General features: G+C 39.0%; 1 protein-coding gene across 10 annotated transcripts in view; it reads right to left on the bottom strand.

Moving 5' to 3' along the window:
• The window catches only part of LOC102954924 (zinc finger protein 525-like), a 43,254-nt gene that overhangs the window by 17,127 nt on the left and 6,219 nt on the right, over positions 1-19,908 (bottom strand). For 7 of the 10 annotated variants that reach the window (XM_042959794.1, XM_042959793.1, XM_042959792.1 and 4 more), the window contains 4 exons: positions 16,824-17,134; positions 15,409-15,467; positions 3,504-3,630; positions 3,125-3,220 (listed from right to left, as the gene is read on the bottom strand). In XM_042959794.1, the coding sequence (XP_042815728.1) occupies positions 3,125-3,220; positions 3,504-3,630; positions 15,409-15,423 (238 nt within the window). In that variant the 5' untranslated portion in view covers positions 15,424-15,467; positions 16,824-17,134. Of the gene's footprint in view, positions 1-606; positions 1,819-3,124; positions 3,221-3,503; positions 3,631-15,408; positions 15,468-16,823; positions 17,135-19,908 lie in introns of those variants that run through there. The other 3 variants (XM_042959795.1, XM_042959796.1, XM_042959799.1) reach the window with 2 other exon arrangements.

The raw sequence follows: 19,908 nt of genomic DNA, 5'->3' as shown, positions 1-19,908 counted from the left end.
CAATGACAACATTAAGTAATCTTGCGCCAATATAGATTGGATGTATCACCCTGTTTTGGCTCTGATACCTTCATATCCCTCTACTGGAGCTATTCAATAGGTGAACCTACCATGACACGTTTATGTTCACTTGCTTTTGCTTGAAACAACACTGCTTGTGCCAAAATACTAATACTTAATTTTGCTTTACAGTTCACAGCTCACATTTCCACATTTCTATTTATCATCAAAATTTAAGGATCATATTTTTTCAACCAAATCCCAGAAAATGAGTAATGTTTACGTTGATTTACCATTTTAAAAAGTATTGTCCACATTTTCTGCCCAGTGCAACAAAGTCTGCCCCGAGCTGAAAAAAGTGCCACTGGCCTGAAGCATGTACTACATGGAAAACTGTTACAAGTCACCATTCAGACAAACAAAATTTACACCAACTAAATGCGCATCAGATTTTTGTTGTTGTTGTTAATGTTTATTCCTTTTTGAGAGAGCCGGCGTGAGCGGGGGCGTGGCAGAGAGAGGGGGACAGAGGATCCGAAGCAGGCTCTGAGCTGACAGCAGCAGGCCCGATGCATGGCTCGAAGTCATGAACTGTGAGATCATGACCTGAGCCAAAGTTGGAAGCTTAACCAATTGAGCCACCAAGGTGCCCCCTGCATATCAGATTTTCAAGCTGCCATTCTACAACTCCCCAGTCAATATCCTTTGCTCCAGTTTAGTCAGTTATCTCATTAAAGTACTCATTCATGACTACAAGGTCAAAATGTGTTCCCTCATTCAGAGCCAAGGCTAGGATATAGTCAATTTAGTATCTAGAAAAAAAGACAAAATAGCACTATTTTTCCAAAATTTCAAGAATTCCTTTTCAAATCTTCTTCAAGACTTTCAAAATTTATCCTAAATCTAAAAGTAGTTCCTACGTAGATCAACTGTTTTAACACAACAATACCACTGCTTTGTAACATACTGTATCTCACCTAATACGATACACATATATTTAAGTTATAAACTCAGAATGCATGTTATAACTGATCACATATCTGTGATCAACAAGTCACAATATAGTATTTTACCTTAGTGATTCATCACATAATGGTCCAGTTACAAACTATGGCTTCTTAGATTTGAGGGAATACAACAAATTTTTCTTAAGTAAACACTGAATTTGAAATGTTTCAGGTAATTTAATCCTCATTTTTCCATCCAGAGGATGGCAAACATCCTTAGAAGGCAAAACAGTACACATTTTAGGCTTTGCAGGCCATAGCTGCCTTTCACAACATCGAGTTCTGCTATTAGTACATGAAATCCGCCAAAGATCATATGTAAACAAATGAGTATGGTTGTGTTGCAAAAAAACCACTTTTATTTACAATAACATGTGGTAGGTCTGCAGACCATAGTTTATAACCACTCATAACAAGTGCTGTTAACTCTCTGATTTCCTTTGAACCTGAGTAATTTTAAATTAATAACTTCAACAAGCTGTGCGTATCAGCTGGATAATTTTTTCAAACACAAATGTTTCGACACTATGCCTTTTTATACCCGATGAATCAGAACTATAGGTTCATGCAAGTAATCAGAATGAGTTCCCTCACAATGTTTTCAGAATATGAAATTTTTCTTCTACTTGATTCCAATCAACACGTGCTTATCAAATGTCTATTTCAGGTTATATACCAAAGTAAGAAAGAGTACCATGATTGCCATTTTCTGTAATATCATTCATCAGGTGTGAAAAAAGATAGATACAATAAGGAAACATCATGATTTTGCTTTTGTTTCTTGTGAAAGACCCACTGCATGCTGGACACTCTGAGAAAGAAGAGATTACATTGGCTCAAACATTCAAGGTCTGTTTCTTGGAAGCAGATACACTTAACCTATACTATTATAGGTTATTATACTGTTATAGGTTATTTTTATATTATAACCTACACTATAATATTATATTATTCAACATAATAACAATAAAAATGTTTTATTTATATACTAAACACTGTTCTGAGGACTTTTCATTCATTAGCTCATTTAGTATTCAGTCAGAGAAAGCACACAATGAAGAAAGGTGTGAATGATTAGAGTATGTTTAAGTGATATTTGATGAGGGGATCAAATGGTGTTTAGCATGAGTGTAAGCAAGATAAAAATAAGATTGCAGCAGCCAAATAAGGCCATAATGGAGTATGGCAAGTGTGGCCATAATGCAAAAGGCAAGTTAATTTAAATTTCTTTAAATAAATAATAGGGGTAACACAGATTTACTTTGTCTTTTTTACTACTGAAAGAAAAGACGTTCTAAGGCAAACAAAACCACCACCATCAACAACAAAAAAACCTCTCACCAACTACAATTAGGAACTAGAATAAAGCAAAGTATGAGGGAATGTAGTTCTACCTGATATTGATGTAAAGTAAGAACATGAGAAATATTAGAAGTTTACAAGGAAGAAATACAAATGAAAAAGAAAAAGAATTAATTTGTCTTCTGAGCTTCATAATTTTGTTACTGATTTCTGGTTTTATCAGACTACAACTAGGGAACGTCCTATTTCTACTTTGTAGGATTTACTGAGGGTTTCATTTTAGCAATGTTCTTCGGGCACATAATCGGTCTTTTTCCCATTGTTTTTAGGTACAAAGATATACTCTTGTAAAATAACAACGGCTGTGCTTTTGTTACAGTAGTTAATCTAATACAAGCTTGTAATCCCATTAATTTATTGCCTATTTATTTAAATAGTATCAAGTACTACACGTAGCAGTGAAAATATTATTTCCTCCCTTCTCCTCAAGAACCAAATTTTAGATTTTATTACCTTTCTAAGTTTTAGCTTTGTGCTATTAAGCACACACAAAAAACCCTTTATCACTTGACTCGTCTGCATAAATGATACCCTTGGACCCCGAGCTTTGAATAATCAGAAAACCAGCATACATTCTCAGGCATTACCCTTTTCGCTTTCAATTTTATCATATACATATCCTTTCTCTACTTGAAAAGTAGGTGCCACTAAGAGATTCTTAGAAAACATTTGAAATGTCCAACTCCTAAGCTGACCACTTAGATTGTAATCTCTCCTGGCTTCCTCACTAACCTTCCTGGTACTCACTAACTCACCTGGGTAGTTCTGGTACAGAAATTCTTCCTTTACTATCCATGGCTCTTCCCCTTCCTCCAATCTGAAGATCACCTCTGGCTTGTTAATGAGAAACCCTGTAAAAGGAAAAATGACACAGAATTTGGGCAAAGCTGCATGGGTACAGCAATTCTAAAGGAGGGAAGAGGTATACTTTCAGGAGGTGGACCATGATGAGGCTCATTTAAACCTTTCATGGGATGTGAAAATACAAATATTCTTCCTCGTGCTCAAAAGAGATTAACCACCTCAGACTCCTGAAGCAAAAGTCTCAACAATATTAACCACAAAAGACCAAACGTTTTGGTATCTAAGAAATAAAACGCATGCTATACAAAGTTCGACATGCAAATTGCTTACCCACTGAGACAAAGTTGTGGTAGTTCTCCAGCATCACGTCCCTGTACAGGGTCCTCTGAGCAAGGTTCAGGCACTGCCACTCCTCCCAGGAGAAGTCCACAGTCACATCCCCGAATGACAGCGACCCCTGAAACAGCACATTTTTGCTCAGTCTGAAGCGGTCAGAATTGGAGTGGCACAGGAAAGAAACATGGGAACTAATTCTTGTCAGGTTCATTGTTGAGTATCTGTTACAATATGCTTACTGTGTACATTAGTTTGGGTTAGGTTTTGTACAAGAAAGAAAAATGAAACAACATCATGCTTGTTTTACTTTATTAATACCCTATGCCTTGAAATGTTCTGGGTGTCATAAATACTAAAAAAAATAAAACACTGTTCTTTTTCCCTAGAAAGTTAAACATTATACAAACATGACATACTCCAAAACTGAAAATAAGGTTATTACCAGAATGTATTAGAATATGTAAAAAGTATACTGGAGTCAAAAATTTAACTATTTTGTGTCACAGCTTATGCTTAATTAAAGAGTTAGAGACGTAGGGCTTGAAACATGATGGATAAATGTTCTTTATGATTACGAAGCAACACAGTATACATAAAATACTGAAAGCATTAAAAACATGGGTTGACTTCAGCTTCTACCCCAGGATATATAAACCAAGTAAGAAAACCACTCATTCCTACGATGAAAATGAGCCAGACTAACTTCAAATTCACAACTTTTTTCCCCCCTAACTTACAGGAGAGCCAAGGTCACAAAGCACCCAAGTGTCCCAAATCTAGGAAGAGACAAAATGTATGTTTTTGCCTGAGGTGCACCACAGGTAAGAACTCAACCAGAATAGGGGTCACATTTATTAATGAAGACTGAGTGTGAACTGACACGACAGTGTGAAACCCCTTCAGACCACAGACGTTGAGACTTGCCCCTTCTTACCAGCTTTGTCTCTGCGAACCCCACTGGGCACTTACACTACTCCTGGGGGAAGGGCAGGATTATGCACTGAGTCTCCAAGTACAGCTGGGGTTGGGGGTGGGGCAAGAGAACCAAGAAGGCCACGGCCACAAGGTCAGACCTAACACTGAGGCTGTATTGGAGAAGGAGGACACATTCTGTCAACGACGTCTCACCACCAAGCTAACAAGCGTGGGGTAACAAGTATCAATAGAATATTGCTGATGGACAGGAGATAAATAAATACATGGAACGAGACTGTCTCTGAGACAGAAAGCAAAAAGAACCCTTAAAACTCAGAAATGAACAGACACAGCTGTAAAGAAACCCGTATCCTAAAACACAAGGTGTCTCTATAGAAACTTGAAGCCTGTGATGCATTATGAGTAATAGCAGAAACAGTAACCCTCACATGCTGCCCAACTCCTAACAGTTAAACAAACCCCTGGGCTAAAGGCCTAGCAGGAAAGTCATGCCCAGATTCCAGGAATCTAGTTACCTCAGTTTAGAGACTGACCCAAGATATACGCATTTCAAAACATATTTACAAAGCATACGAAAAGAAACTACCAAGATACTACTAAGATACAAAGCAACCGTCAGAACCAGAGTCACATATACAGAGATGTTGAAACTACCTAACAAGATTTTACTTATAACTAATATGTTTCAGACTCTAATAGAAAAGATTATATGCAAAATCAAATGGATAATTTCAGCAGAGAGAACTAAATGGAAATCTAGAAATAAAAATATAGTAACAGACGAAAAATAAGCTTCAACAGGCTGAACAGCCGTTAACACCAGTAAGGAAAGAATAAACGAATTTGAAAATGGGTCAATAGAAATTATCCAACTAAAACTGAAAGAGAAGAAAAAAATGAAAAACAGAAAACAAAACATTAGATAGCTGTGAAATATAATAACATGTTCTGACATATGCATAATTGGGACCTGGGGGGTGGGGTCAAGAATGGAACAGAAAAACACTTTAAGAAATAGTGTCTTAAAGTTTATTTATTTTGAAAGAGACAGAAACAGAATGAGTGGGGGAAGAGCAGAGAGAAGGGGAGAGAGAATCCCAAGGAAGCCCTGCACCATCAGCATGGAGCCCAATGGGGCTCGAACTCACGGAACTGTGAGATCATGACCTGAGCAAAATCAAGAGCTGAACACTTAATCGACTGAGACACCCAGGCAACCCCAAGAAATAGTGTCTTAAAATTTCTCCCAATTAATGACAGAAAACAAACTTAAGATCCAAGGAGCTCAACAATACCAAGTAGCATAAATGCCTCCCAAAAGCATAACAATGCACAACATATTAAAACCGCTAAAGAGAGAGAGAAGAATGAGAATCCTAAGTGCAGCCAGCGAACAAAGAAACATTACAGACAAGGAATAAAGACAATTTCACCAGGAGCCATAAAAACTAGAACACAACAAAGTGACATGCCTAATGTGTTAGAAGAAAATCACTGTTATTATAATCCCACCATAAAAGCAGTCATTTGAAAAGCACCTGGGGGTATACATGAAAATTTATTGACTAATTTTAGGATGTGTGCAGGAAGGGTGGGGATCTGCATAAGCTTTTTCCAAAAACGAGGAAGCTAGAAGGCACTATTTTTCTTTGCCCTCCCAGAGCCTGGCCAGACATTTATACAAGCCAGTACAAACACTCTGCATCTATGTTTCTACCACAATGTACCCCACCCAGTGCTCCTCTAAAGACCTACTCCATCAACCCACCCAGGAGGGTGCTTCTCCAAAACCGCTCCCAGCCCACCCACCTGGCAGGCAGCCCCGGTGAGGAAAGTGCTTCAAGCCCTGGGGAGGTGGGGAGCTAACCGCACACACCAAGGCACCTACAGCTCAAGCTGCCGAGACTCTCAGTCGGCCGTGCAGGGAGCTGTGATCACTGCACCCAAGCTGTCCCAGCAGCTAAATGCAGACAATCAGGCTGAGTACTGGCTCAACCTGTGAGCAAGCTGGCATGGTGCAGCTAAGCCTCTTGGCTAGACAGGGAGAAAGATTCCCACCCCAGTGTGCATGCAGCAGGCAAAGCGGGTCATTACAGGTAGCTGAACAGAGTGCAAGATACACCTATCAGCATGCTCACAGCAATCACAGCTCAGCAATAATAGGACACCCTTGAAGCATCTGGTTCTAGTGACCAGAGGGACTGCACAACAGGGAAAAGAACCCTATCTACACAAGGCCAGTACTTTCAAGATGAGGATGCATAGCTGACCTACCCATTACATAGAAACAGACAGGTAGACAAAATGAGGAGACAGAGGAATATGTTCCAAATTAAAGAACAAGACAGGGGCACCTGGGTGGCTCAGCCAGTTAAGAATCTGACTTCAGCCCAGGTCATGATCTCGCGGTTTATGAGTTCAAGCCCCGTGTCAGGCTCTGTGCTAACAGCTCAGAGCCTGGAGCCTGCTTCAGGTTCTGTGTCTACCTCTCTCTCTGCCCCTCCCCTGCTTGTGCTTTGTGTCTCTCTGCCTCTCAAAAAATGAATAAACATTAAAAATAAAATTTGAGGGGCGCCTGGGTGGCTCAGTCGGTTGAGCGACCAACTTCAGCTCCGGTCATTATCTCGCGGTCTGTGAGTTCGAGCGCCGCATCGGGCTCTGTGCTGACGGCTCAGAGCCTGGAGCCTGTTTCAGATTCTGTGTCTCCCTCTCTCTGACCCTCCCCTGTTCATGCTCTGTCTCTCCCTGTCTCAAAAATAAATGAAACGTTAAAAAAAAAAAATTTTTTTTTTTTTAAATAAAATTTGAAAGAACAAGACAAAACAACAGAAAAAGAGCTAACTGAAACAAACATAAGCCAATGTGCTACATATGGTTCAAGGTAATGGTCATAAAGATACCAAACTTGAGAGAAGAGTGAATGAAGTAACCTAAACTTCAACAATGAAATATAAAATATGAAAAGGAACTACTCAGAGCTGAATAGAATAACTGAAATTTAAAATACATTAGAATACTTCTTCAACAATAGATTAGAGGACGCAGAAGAATGGATCAGCAATCCTGAAGACAGTAACAGAAGCAACCAAGCCAAACAGCAAAAATAAAAAAGTGTAAGAAAAAATTGAGGGTAAATTAAAAGAGCTCTGTGACATCATCAAGCCAAGTAACATTTATACTATAGAGGTACCCAAAAAAAGAGAGAGACAAGGAAGCAGAAAAATTATTTGAAGAAATAATAGTTGAAAACCTCTGTAATCTGGAGAAGGAAAAAGACACCTAGGTCCAGGATGCAGAGAGCCCCAAACAAGATGAAGTCAAGGAGGCCCACACTGAGACACATAATTGACACAAATCAGATAAAAGATAGTCTTTTTTTTTTTAAATTTTTTTTTACTGTTTATTTTTTATTTTTGAGACAGAGACAGAGCATGAACAGGGGAGGGGCAGAGAGAGAGAGGAGACACAGAATCAGAAATGGGCTCCAGGCTCTGAGCTGTCAGAACAGAGCCCAACGTGGGGCTCGAACCCACGAACTGTGAGATCATGACCTGAGCCGAAGTCGGACGCTTAACCGACTGAGCCACCCGGGCGCCCCTAGATAGTCTTAAAAGCAGCAAGAGGAAAGCAGTTACACATAACAAAAACCCCATAAGGTTATCACTGATTTTTCAGCAGAAACTTTACAGGCCAGAAGAGACTGGTATGATGTAGTCAAAGTGCTGTAAAGAAAAAAACCTACAAAAAAGAATATTCTACCCAGAAACACTATCACTTAGAATTGAAGAGATAAAGAGTTTTCAAAAGAAAACAAAGTTAAGAGTTCATCACCACTAAACCAGCTTCAAAAGAAATTTTAAAGGAACTCTTTTAAGTAGAGACAAAAGGTCACAAGTAGAAGTAGGAAAATTAAGAAAGAAAAATATTTCACTAGTAAAAGCAAACATATAGTAAAGGTAGTAGATTAGTTACTTATAAAGTCACTATGGAAGTTAAAATGCAAAAATAGCAAAATCAATTATATCTACAAAAATTACTCAAGTGATACACAAAATAAAAAGGTATGTGACATCACATACGTAAAACACGGAAGAGGGGGTAAAAATTTAGTGCTTTTATAATATGTTCAAATTTAAGCGACCTTCAACATAATATAGAGTACCATACACACAGGATATTGTACTTGAACCCCATGGTAAACACAAACTGAAAACATATAACAGATGCACAAAAAAACTTAGAGAAAGGAATCCACGCAAAACACTAAAGAAAACCATCAAACCACAAAGAAAGAGAGCAGGAGAAGAAAGGAACAGAAAACAACTACAAAACAACCAGAAAACAATTAACAAATCAGCAGTAAGTACATACCTATCAACGATTACTTTAAATGTAAATGAACTAAATGTTCCAATAAAAAGACATAGGGGGGGCGCCTGGGTGGCTCAGTCGGTTAAATGTCCGACTTTGGCTCAGGTCATGATCTCGCAGTTCATGGGTTCGAGCCCCGTGTCAGGCTCTGTGCTGATGGCTCGGAGCCTGGAGCCTGTTTCAGATTCTGTGTCTCCCTCTCTCTCTGACCCTCCCCCATTCATGCTCTGTCTCTCTCTGTCTCAAAAATAAATAAACGTTAAAAATTAAAAAAAAAAAAAAAAAAAAAAAGACATAGGGTGACTTAATGGATAAAAAAATGAGACCCAACTATATGCTGCCTACAAAAGACTCACTTCAGGGGCGCCTGGGTGGCGCAGTCGGTTAAGCGTCTGACTTCAGCTCAGGTAACGATCTCGCGGTCCGTGAGTTTGAGCCCCGCGTCGGGCTCTGGGCTGATGGCTCAGAGCCTGGAGCCTGCTTCCGATTCTGTGCCTCCTTCTCTCTCTGCCCCTCCCCCCTTCATGCTCTGTCTCTCTCTGTCTCAAACATAAATAAACGTCAAAAGAAAAAAAAAAAAAAGACTCACTTCAGAACTAAAGAAACAAAGATACTGAAGGTGAAGGAATGGAAAAAATACTTTAAGCAAATGAAATAATAATTCTAAAAGCACCAGGGATTATCAAAATCAAACAACATACACTTTAAAACAAGGACGGTAACAAAAAACAAAAACAGTCATTACACAATAACAAAGGGATGTGGATCAAACCCAACAAAAGGATATAACAATTGAAAAAATATATTCACCCAATGTAAAGAGGATCCAAACACATAAGGGAAATATTACCATATGAAAAGAGTAACTGACACTAATACTATGGTAGAAGACTACAACTCGCTTACATCAATGCATAGATCGCTAGAACATAAAATCAATATGGGAACAGTGGCTTTGAATGACACATTAGACCAGATGGACACAACAGCATCTATAGAACATTCTACCCACAAATTGCAGAATACACATTCTTTTCAAGTGCACATGGAACATTCTCCAGGACAGATCACATGCTGGACCACAAAGCAAGTCTCAACAATTTAAAGATGAATGAAATCATATCAAGTATCTCTTCCAACCAAAAAAGGATAAAACTAGAAATCAGTTACAAGAAAAAAACTAGAGGAAACACAAATATGTAAAATCTAAATGCAAGTCTAAATAACCTAAATAAAAGACAAAATCAAGAAATATCTGGACAGAAATGAAAACACAACAGTCCTAAATCTTTGAGACACAGCAAAAGCAATACTAAGAGCAATTTATAGTAATAAAGACCTATCTCAAAAACCAAGAAGTAACTCAAATAAATGATCCAACATCTAAAGGAACTAGAAAAAGTAAAACAAACAAACCCAAAAGTTAGCACAAAAGAAGGAAATAATAGAGATCAGAGCAGAAATAAATGAAATAAAGACTAAAAAGAAACAAAAAGAAAATGTCAATGAGGCTAAGAGCTGGTCCTCTGAAAAAATAAGCAAAATCGATAAACCTTTAGCCAGACTAATCAAGAAAAAAACGTGAAAAGACTCCAACATATAAAATCAGAAATGAAGCTAAGTTAAAAATGACACATTAGTACAAAGGATTATATTACTATAAAAGTTACACTGGACAACCTAGAAAAAATGGACAATCTAGAAAAAAATGAATAAATTCCTAGAACATACAATCTTCTGAGACATAATCAGGAAGAAATAGAAAAACCTGGTAAAAAAATTACTAGAAATGAAACTGAACTGAAGTCAAAAAACTCCCAACAGAGGCACCTGGGTGGCTCAGTCAGTTAAGCATCCGACTCTTGATTCTGGTCAGGTCATGATTTCACAGTTCATAGAATCAGGCCTTGCAATAGGGTCGGCACTGACACCATGGAATCTGCTTGGGATGCTCTCTCTTTCTGTCCCTCCCTGGCTCATGCAAGCTCTCTGTCAAAAATAAATTTAAAAAAAAAAAAAACAAACTCCCAACAAACACAAGTCCAGGACCAGGACCAGATGGCTTCACAGGTGAATTCTACCAAACATTTAAAGACTTAATACTTATCCTTCTCAAACTATTCCAAAATACAGAAGAGGAAGGAATGCTTCCTAATTTACTCTCTGAAGCCAGCATTAGTCTGATAGAAAAACCAGACAAAGACACACACAAAAAGAAATCCTCAGCAAAATACTAGCAAACTTAATCCAACAATATATTCAAAAAATCATTCACCGCAATCAAGTGGGATTTCTTCCAGGGATGGAAGGATGGTTCAATATACACAAATCAATCAATGTCATAGTCAATGGTGAAAATCTGAAAGCTGTTGCCCTGAGATCAGGAACAAGACAAGAATGTCCACTCTCATCAATTTATTCAACATAATACTGGCATTCTTAACCATAGCAATCAGACAAGTAAAAGAAATAAAAGGCATTTGAATTGGTAAGGTAGAAATAAAACTGTCAGTACTTGCAAATGATATAATACTACATATAGAAAAAGCTAAAAACTCCAGCAAAAAACTATTAGGTCTAATAATTGAATTCAGTAAAGTTGCAGGATACAAAATCAATCATATAAATCTGTTGCGTTAATAACAAAACAGAAAACGGGGCGCCTGGGTGGCTCAATCGGTTGAGCATCCGACTTCGGCTCAGGTCATGATCTCACAGCTTATAAATTCGAGCCCCGCGTCGGGCTCTGTGCTGACAGCTCAGAGCCTGGAGCCTGCTTCAGATTCTGTGTCTCCCTTGCTCTCTCTTTTCCCCTCCCCCTCTCATGCTCTGTCTCTCTCTCAAAAATAAACATTAAAAAAAATTAAAATAAAATGTCCATACTATGCAATGCAATGTACAGATCTGCAATCCCTATCAAAATACCAATACTGTTTCTCACAAAACTAAAACAAAAAATCCTAAAATTTGTATGGAACCATGAAAGATCTCAAATAGCCAAAGCAATGTCGTGAAAGAACAATGCTAGAGGTATCACAATCCTAAATTTCCAGAAATACTACAAAGACAGAGTAATCAAAACAGTATGATACTGTTGCAAAAATACATATGCAGGTCAATGGAACAGAACTGTGAGTCCAGAGACAAACCTATATGTGTATGTGCGTGTCTGTGTGTGTGTACGTGTACACACACACACACACACACACACACACTACCACTTCATCTATGACAATGGAGGCAAGAATATACAATGGGGAAGACATCTGCTTCAATAAATGCTGCTGGGAAAACTGGACAGCTACACAAAAAAGAAAGAAACTGGACCACTACAGACAAAAATAATCTCAAAATAGATTAAAGACCCAAATGTAAAGCTTGAAACCATAAAACTCTGAAAAGAAAATATAGGCAGTAATATCTTGGATATTGACTTTAGCAATACTTTTCTGGATCAATCTCCTCATGCAAAGGAAATAAAAGCAAAAATAAACAGAAATACATCAAACTGAAAAGCGTTTGCACAATGAAGGAAACCAACAACAAGATAAAAAGGCAGCCAAATAAAAGGGAGAAAATATTTGCAAATGACATGTCTGATAAGGGGTTAATATCCAAAATATATAAAGCATTCTTAAAAACATTAAAAAACCCTAAATAATCCAAGCAAAAAGTGGGCAGAATGGTGGGAAAGTAAAGCGTTGCCGCCACTGTTTTTCATACTATGCAAAGCAATCTACAAGTTCCTCAAATAATTAAACATAGAAATACTATACAACCCAGTAATTCTACTACTGGGTATCCCCCCAAAGAAAACAAACATACTACTTCAAGAAGATATGTGCACTCCCATATTTATTTACAATTGCCAGGATATGGAAGCAACAATAGTGTCCACTGATAAATGAATGGATAAAGATGTAGTATACATACACAATGGAATATTACTCAGCCACAAAAAAGAATCAGAGCTTGCATATTTGTGATAACATGGTTGAACCTAAAGAGTATTATACTAAGTGAAATCAGACAGGGAAAGACAAATACCATATAATTTCATTTATATTTCACTTACATGTAGAATCTAAAAAACGAGCAAACAACAGAAAAAAAAAGACTCCTAACAACAACAAAAAAGAGAGAAACAGACCCATAAACATGGAAAACAAACTGGTGGTTGCACGGGGGCTGTAGGTTGCTAAACTGTCTAAAGGAAAAATAGTAAAACTGTACTATGGGTATATAGCATAGGTTAAAGTAAAAAATAAAATATGTTAAAGTAAAGTAAAAAATAACACAAAGGACAGGAAGGAAGAACTGGGAAATATACTGTTGTCTGGTCATTATACTATATCCATCATGTGGTTTCATATTTGGCTTAAATTAATAAATCTGATTAAAAATGTGTGTTATAAGTCCTTGGCTATTTAAAAAAAAATTTTTTTAATGTTTATTTATTTTTGAGAGAGAAAGTGAGAGAGAGTGAGGGGCGGGGAGGGGTAGAGAGAGAAGGAGACAGAATCTGAAGCAGACTCCAGGCTCTGAGCTGTCAGCACAGAGCCCGATGCGGGGCTCAAACTCAAGGTGAGATCATGACCTGAGCCAAAGTCAGACACTCAACCAAATGAGCCATCCAGGCACCCAAGTCCTTGGTTATTTTAAAACTTAAAAAAAGAGATATAAATAATAAGTTAATAGCAAGGATAAAATGGAATAATAGAAAACACTCAACTAAAATCCAAGAAAAGAAAAAGACAAAGATAAAGAACAAATAGAAAAATAGCTAGCAAAATGGAAGATTTTAACCTACCATGTCAATAATCAATTTTTAAATGTGGACATTCTGATCATACCAGATAAAGAGATTGTCAGATTGGATTTTAAAAAAAGTAGGACAAATTACATACTGTCTAGAAGAAACTCAACTTTACCTATAAAAATACATACATTAAAGATAAATGGATGGGACGCCTGGGTGGCTCAGTCGGTTGGGCGTCTGACTTCGGCTCAGGTCATGTTCTCACGGTTCGTGGTTTGAGCCCCACATTGGGCTCTGTGTTGACAGCTCAGAGCTGGAAGCCTCCTTCCAATTCTGTGTCTCCCTCTCTCTGGCCCTACCCCACTCACGCTCTGTCTCATTCTCTCTCTCAAAAATAAATAAACATTAAAAAAATTAAAAAAAAAAGATAAATGGAGAAATACAACATAAACAATAATCCAAAGAAAGCTGGAGTAGCTATGTTAATATCAGACAAAATAGACTATATGAGATATTATCAAAGATAAGTAGGCACATTACTTTAATGATAAAGGGTCAATTTTCCCAGACAAAATCAAATATATATCACCTATCAAAGGATCTTCAAAATATGAGGTAAACACTGATAAGACTGAAAGGAGAAACAGAGTAATATAGTCGGAGACTTCAATATTTCTCTCAGTAATTAACAGAAGTAAAGAGGTAATTGGAAAGACTACAGAAGACCTAAACAACACCATCACTTAACTAAACCTAAGTGACATTTACCAAACATGCCACCCCACAACTGTAGAATATACGTTAAGTGCAAATGAGATAGTCATCAAAATAGACTGTATTCTGGGCCATAAAACAAATCTCGATGAAATTACAAGAAGGAAATCATACATATTATGTTTGTTGTTGGCCAAACTAGAAATCCGTAACAGAAAAATCTCTGGATATCAGTAACACAATTCTTGAACAGAAGTTCAAAAGGTTGAACAGAAGTTTCAAAAGAAATAGAAAATATTTTACGTAGAATCAAGGTGAAAACACAACTTACAAAAACTTGTGAGATGCAACTAAAGTAGTGCTTAGATGGAAATTTAAAATATTAAATGCTTTATTGGAAAAGAAGAAATGTTGCCAAGCAATAAGATCACATTCACTGGTGAATTTTCACCAGAACAAATTCAGGCAGGTGGTGGGAAAGAACCAAAATTGCACGCAATGGGTTAAAATGGAAACATGAGGTGCAGAAATATTTTCCAGGGAATATAATTTGAACTTCCTGCTGAAAACCGGCACATGAAATTCTAAACAAAAACCAAAACCATTTTCATGAAGAGTTACAGTAAATTATTTCTATTGCCCTTCATCACTTCTCAAGATACTAGAAGGTTTTATCCCAGATTTGAGTGAACCATGAACAGCTCATTGTTTACATCGGAGTAGTATGATCTCTTGATAATCTAAACCAGTTATGCTTTGGCAATATGTCCTCTCTTTCTACCATGTTCTCAGACTTCAGTTTCAGGACAGTCTTTATGTCCCATTAAGAATCATTATGGTTTATTCTTATTTTCATTGCACTTCCTGTAAGAATGTTTGCTACTTCCTATAGTAATGGTTGCTACTGCTATCCAAGACAAATGTAGAGCTCAGCATAGAAACTTCAAGCACTTGAAGGTTACTGCCACACTGTGCCCTTAGCTCTGTTACTAATCTGCTACTCCATATTTCCTCCTAAGTTGACATGTACCTATTTCTACATTTACATCTTAATGGCTATACCTTATTCAGAAGATCTAGTGTAAACAAAGTAGGAAATAATAATAAAAAACAACTCACCTGGGATTTGTCCATTTTCTGCCGTTCTTACAAAAGCAGAGAGTCCTGTGCAGATACAACTGAGAAATAACAAAACAGAGATGAGTCATAAATGACTCCCCTACATCTTGCCTCCCCTACAGTTCCTGGATTTACCTTCCTACAAATACTCTGTACACCAGTGGGTAAAATGCCTTCCAATGGGACACTGTCCTATTGGCTCCTGAAAAGAGATGGCCACATAGAGGTAGTGCCAACAGAGGAAAATATCTAATAACAGGCTCTCAAAAAAATAAATTTTTTTTTTTAAAAAGCTCTGACTTTTTTGCCAATTTTGGAGGCATAAATACTCCTGCCATGGCCAATTTCAAACTACCCACATGATGTCACTGCATAGAGTTGGGAAGAAATATAGTATTTTTGGGGCGCTTGGGTGGCTCAGTCGGTTAAGCGGCCGACTTCGGCTCAGGTCATGATCTCACGGTCTGTGAGTTTGAGCCCCGCGTCGGGCTCTGTGCTGACAGCTCAGAGCCTGAAGCCTGTTTCAGATTCTGTGTCTCCCTCTCTCTAACCCTCCCCCGTTCATGCTCTGTCTCTCTCTGTCTCAAAAATAAATAAACGTTAAAAAAAAAATTAAACAAAAAAACAAAAAAAAAGAAATATAGTATTTTTACCATACTGATAGATAAATAGCCTAGAGAACTGAGATATGAGTAAAAGGAAGGAAATTAATTAGGAAGTGAGAGTTTTGAAACTGATCACAGCCATGAGGCTCTTAAGCAGATAAGACTACTAAATGTAGTACAGTATCCTAGAAAGGAACACAGAACAAAGAACATTACAGAAAAACTGAGAAAATATGAGAAAATACAGACTTTATTGGCTTATTAATTGGGACAAATGTACCACACTTATGTAAGATGTTAAAAATAGGGAAAATTAACATGGGATATATAGAAATTGCTGCTGGGTGAACTGGGGAGATCCTGGGCCATGGAGCCGTGACCCCAGAGCCCTCCCAAAGATGTCGCCGAAGGTTCTTGGTGTCATCACAAGAAAGAACTCAAGGACAGACACAACACAGTGGGAAAGTTTATTAAAGTGAAAGTGCGTGCGAGAGAGAGTGAGTGAGAGAGAGAGAGAGAGAGAGAGTGTGTGAGTGTGTGTGTGTGTGTGTGTGTGTGTGTGTGTGAGCTGTGGCGGACGAGGCTTCCCTATCTAAATATTCATCCTATTCCTAAACAGAGGAACCCATTTACCCTTGCTTGGGGAATCAGGTTTTGGAAGTCACTCCCCATGGCCCTCTTTGTGCAACAACTCCACCTGATGTAGTTTCTATCTGGGACACACCAAGGAGCAAACTCTTGTTACTTGGGTTACAAATCTGGCAATGCAGATGGGACTGTTGTCCTTCTGAGGTCCTGCCGTCTGCTTACCTGGTTCCCCACCGATGGAGCAGTTGGCAGCGGTTCATCCGGGCTCACGCATCCACCCTGGGGACTGGGAGAGGAATTCTTGGAGGGGACTCTCCCTTTGTGCGGTCTGTGCCTCTGGACTGATACTGCTGACCCCTTGAAGAACTGTGGCTGCCCTGAGCCTCTTGCTCTGAAATCTCTCCACAGAGGTAGGTAGGTGGTATGGATCCTATGGTGTGACTAGAAGAGCATCTTCTTTGAGTTGTCTCACAAAGCCTGGCAGGCCGGCAGTCAGTTAAGAACAGGGCCTCTCCAGTAAACACTCTGGGGGACTGAACACTCAATTAGAGTCGGGTGCAGACATCCCTGAGTGGCACAGGACAAGACCTGGCCACTCAGAGGCTGAGTGCCTCAGCCTGGCAAACGAGAAAGTGGCTCATCTGAGACTAGTCTAGAATCAGTCATGGTAAAGGATATCTCCATCTTACCCGTTTGACCTGTTTGATCTGTCTGTTGGGGACACCTGTACTGCTCTGTTTTTCCTCTTAAAAAGGGAAGTGTGCCTTGAGTTATTGAATCTAAACCAGGTTCTCCCTGAGTCACTCTGCCAATAAATCCTTTGGGACCACCTGGACACTGAGGGGATGGAAGAGGCAGCCTGTGCCCCAGCCGCTACTCTGTAAGGCACAACTACCCACACGCACTCAGACACCTTAGCATTAACTTTCTCTCCTTGTGAGCCTGGTTTTAAGTCAACCGAGTCTCATACATATTGTGGGTGAGGTTGCCTGGCATTTGTGTCACCACTAACCGTTATAAATTACTTTGTGGAGGGTAAGAGGAAACCCTAAGAAAGACCCAGAATATGGGAGGGATGAATTCTATTCTGAAGGAGAGGCCATTGGGCTATAACCTCCAGAAATGGAAAGCATTTATTCAAATACCCTCCCTTAACCTGAAAACATAGGACTTTCTTCTGAGCTTATTCTGTAAAAGAGAGAAAATGGGAAGAGATTTCATATGGTCAGTGTTTTATGGCATTGTATCAAAATGTGGGGTTGCAAAGGAATTCTAAGATTTGGAAAATGACGGTTGAACCTAAAACCCTAAAAATGCTTCCTATATTCTCTGATGGAGAAGACCTGCTCCAGAAAACCTAAAGTCAGGGAATCTTTGCCCAGATTGCCATCTCCTCCAAGTCGTTAGATCGTAATCAGCCTCTGCCTTATTCCTCTGGTACTCAGGCCTTGGCTCCCCCAGTTTTATAAGCACCAGCCCTTAAACCTTGACTAACCTCCTCAAACTTTCCCCTATGTCTCCTGTATCCCTTTATCCTCCTTTGCCAGATAGCACTACCAGATTAGGGATCAATTTTAAGCCAGGGATGGGATGTTCCCATTGAGACAGACAGAGACCGATGGAGTCTGAAAGAGACAGGAGTCTCTATAATGTTCACATCCCATTTTTTACCTCAAACCTGTATAACCGGAAGGCACACACTAAAGGGCTATGGGCTGACCTGATTAATTTACAAATTTAATGCAGGATGTCTTTTCTACCAACAATCCAATGTAGGCAGATATTCAAGCTTTGCTAACCACTGTCTTAACGAGAGAAATTTGCTTTGTTAGCATAAGCCAGACAAGAAGCTGATAATCAGCCAGGATCAAATCCTCGAAGACCGAACGAGGCAGCAGTGGTAAGAGCTGACCCTGAGTGGGATCCCCACTCCCATGATGGGAGACAAAGTTTAGGGCATATCAGGGCTTTTCTTAAAAGCTATGGAGGAGTGCTGGTGCATAGGGGCACAGGTACCCCAATGTTTATAGCAGCACTTTCAACAATAGCCAAATTATGGAAAGACCGTAAATGTCCATCAACTAATGAATGGTTAAAGAAGATGTGGTTTATATACACAATGGAATACTACTTGGCAATGAGGAAGAATAAAATCATGCCATTTGCAGCAACGTGGATGGAACTGGAGGATATTATGCTAAGTGAAATAAGTCAGTCAGAGAAAGACAGATATCCTATGTTTTCACTTATATGTGGATCTTGAGACACTTAACAGAAGACCATGGGAGAAGGGAAGGGACAAAAAAAAGAAAGAAAGAAAGAAAAAAGTTACAAGCAGAGAGGGAGGGGGGCAGGCAAACCATAAGAGACTCTTAAATACTGAGAACAAACAGGGTTGATGGGGGCTGGGGGAGAAGGGAAAGTGGGTAACGGGCATTGAGGAGGGCACTTGTTGGGATGAGCACTGGGTGTTGTATGTAAGCCAATTTGACAATAAATTATATTTATAAAAAGCTATGAAGGAGATAAGCATATCTCGTATAAATTGGTCCCTTAAATTTAAGGGAGATTCAACACGGGACAGATGAGAATCCATTAGCCTTTACGAAAAGGCTGCAAAATTGCTCAAGATGAAATACAAACTGGGACCCCGAGACTCAGCATAGTTTATATGGTCCTTAATAACCTAGTTCATACCTCAACCTGCTCCAGACATTCAAAGGAAACTCCAGAATTTGGCAGTGAGTCTCAAAACTAACCCCTCAGCTTCTAGAACTAGCTTTCAAGGTGTTCAATAGAAAGAATGTGATGGAAGACGTTAAGACCAGAAAATGAGAAAGCAAGGTCTCCTTTGATGGTAGCTCTCCAGCCTACAGAAGAGAAGGAAAGACACCCCGAGAGTGAGTGCTCCCAGCCCCCTCCGCGGACCAAGAGACCAGAAACAAAGTTGGGGTCCAATCAATGTGCACACTGTAAGCAGGAAGGGTACTGGAAACAGGATTGCTCAGACTGCTCTTGGAAAGAAAGGAAGAAGCACAAAGCTGAATCAGTTCACTTGTCCCTCACTGAAGGTATGAGAGGGCCATGGGGCTCCCCAGCTGGTCTTGGACCATTAGATCCTCATCTCCTACGAGGAGTCCCAGGTGACCTTACCAATAGGAGGAGAGCTAGTTGAATTTTTACCTGATTCCAGAGCTTTCTCTGTACTGAACACCCAGAAGGGTAGCCTTTCTAACAAAAACTGTAATATAAAAGGAGTCTCGGGAAAAGAAGATACCAAAGTTTTTAGAGGCTTTGACTTGTGAAA

The sequence above is a fragment of the Panthera tigris genome, chromosome D2 (genome assembly GCF_018350195.1).
Source record: "Panthera tigris isolate Pti1 chromosome D2, P.tigris_Pti1_mat1.1, whole genome shotgun sequence".
Taxonomy (NCBI): domain Eukaryota; kingdom Metazoa; phylum Chordata; class Mammalia; order Carnivora; family Felidae; genus Panthera; species Panthera tigris.
The sequence above is the reverse complement of the archived record's forward strand: the minus strand, read 5'-3'. Positions and strand labels throughout refer to the sequence as shown.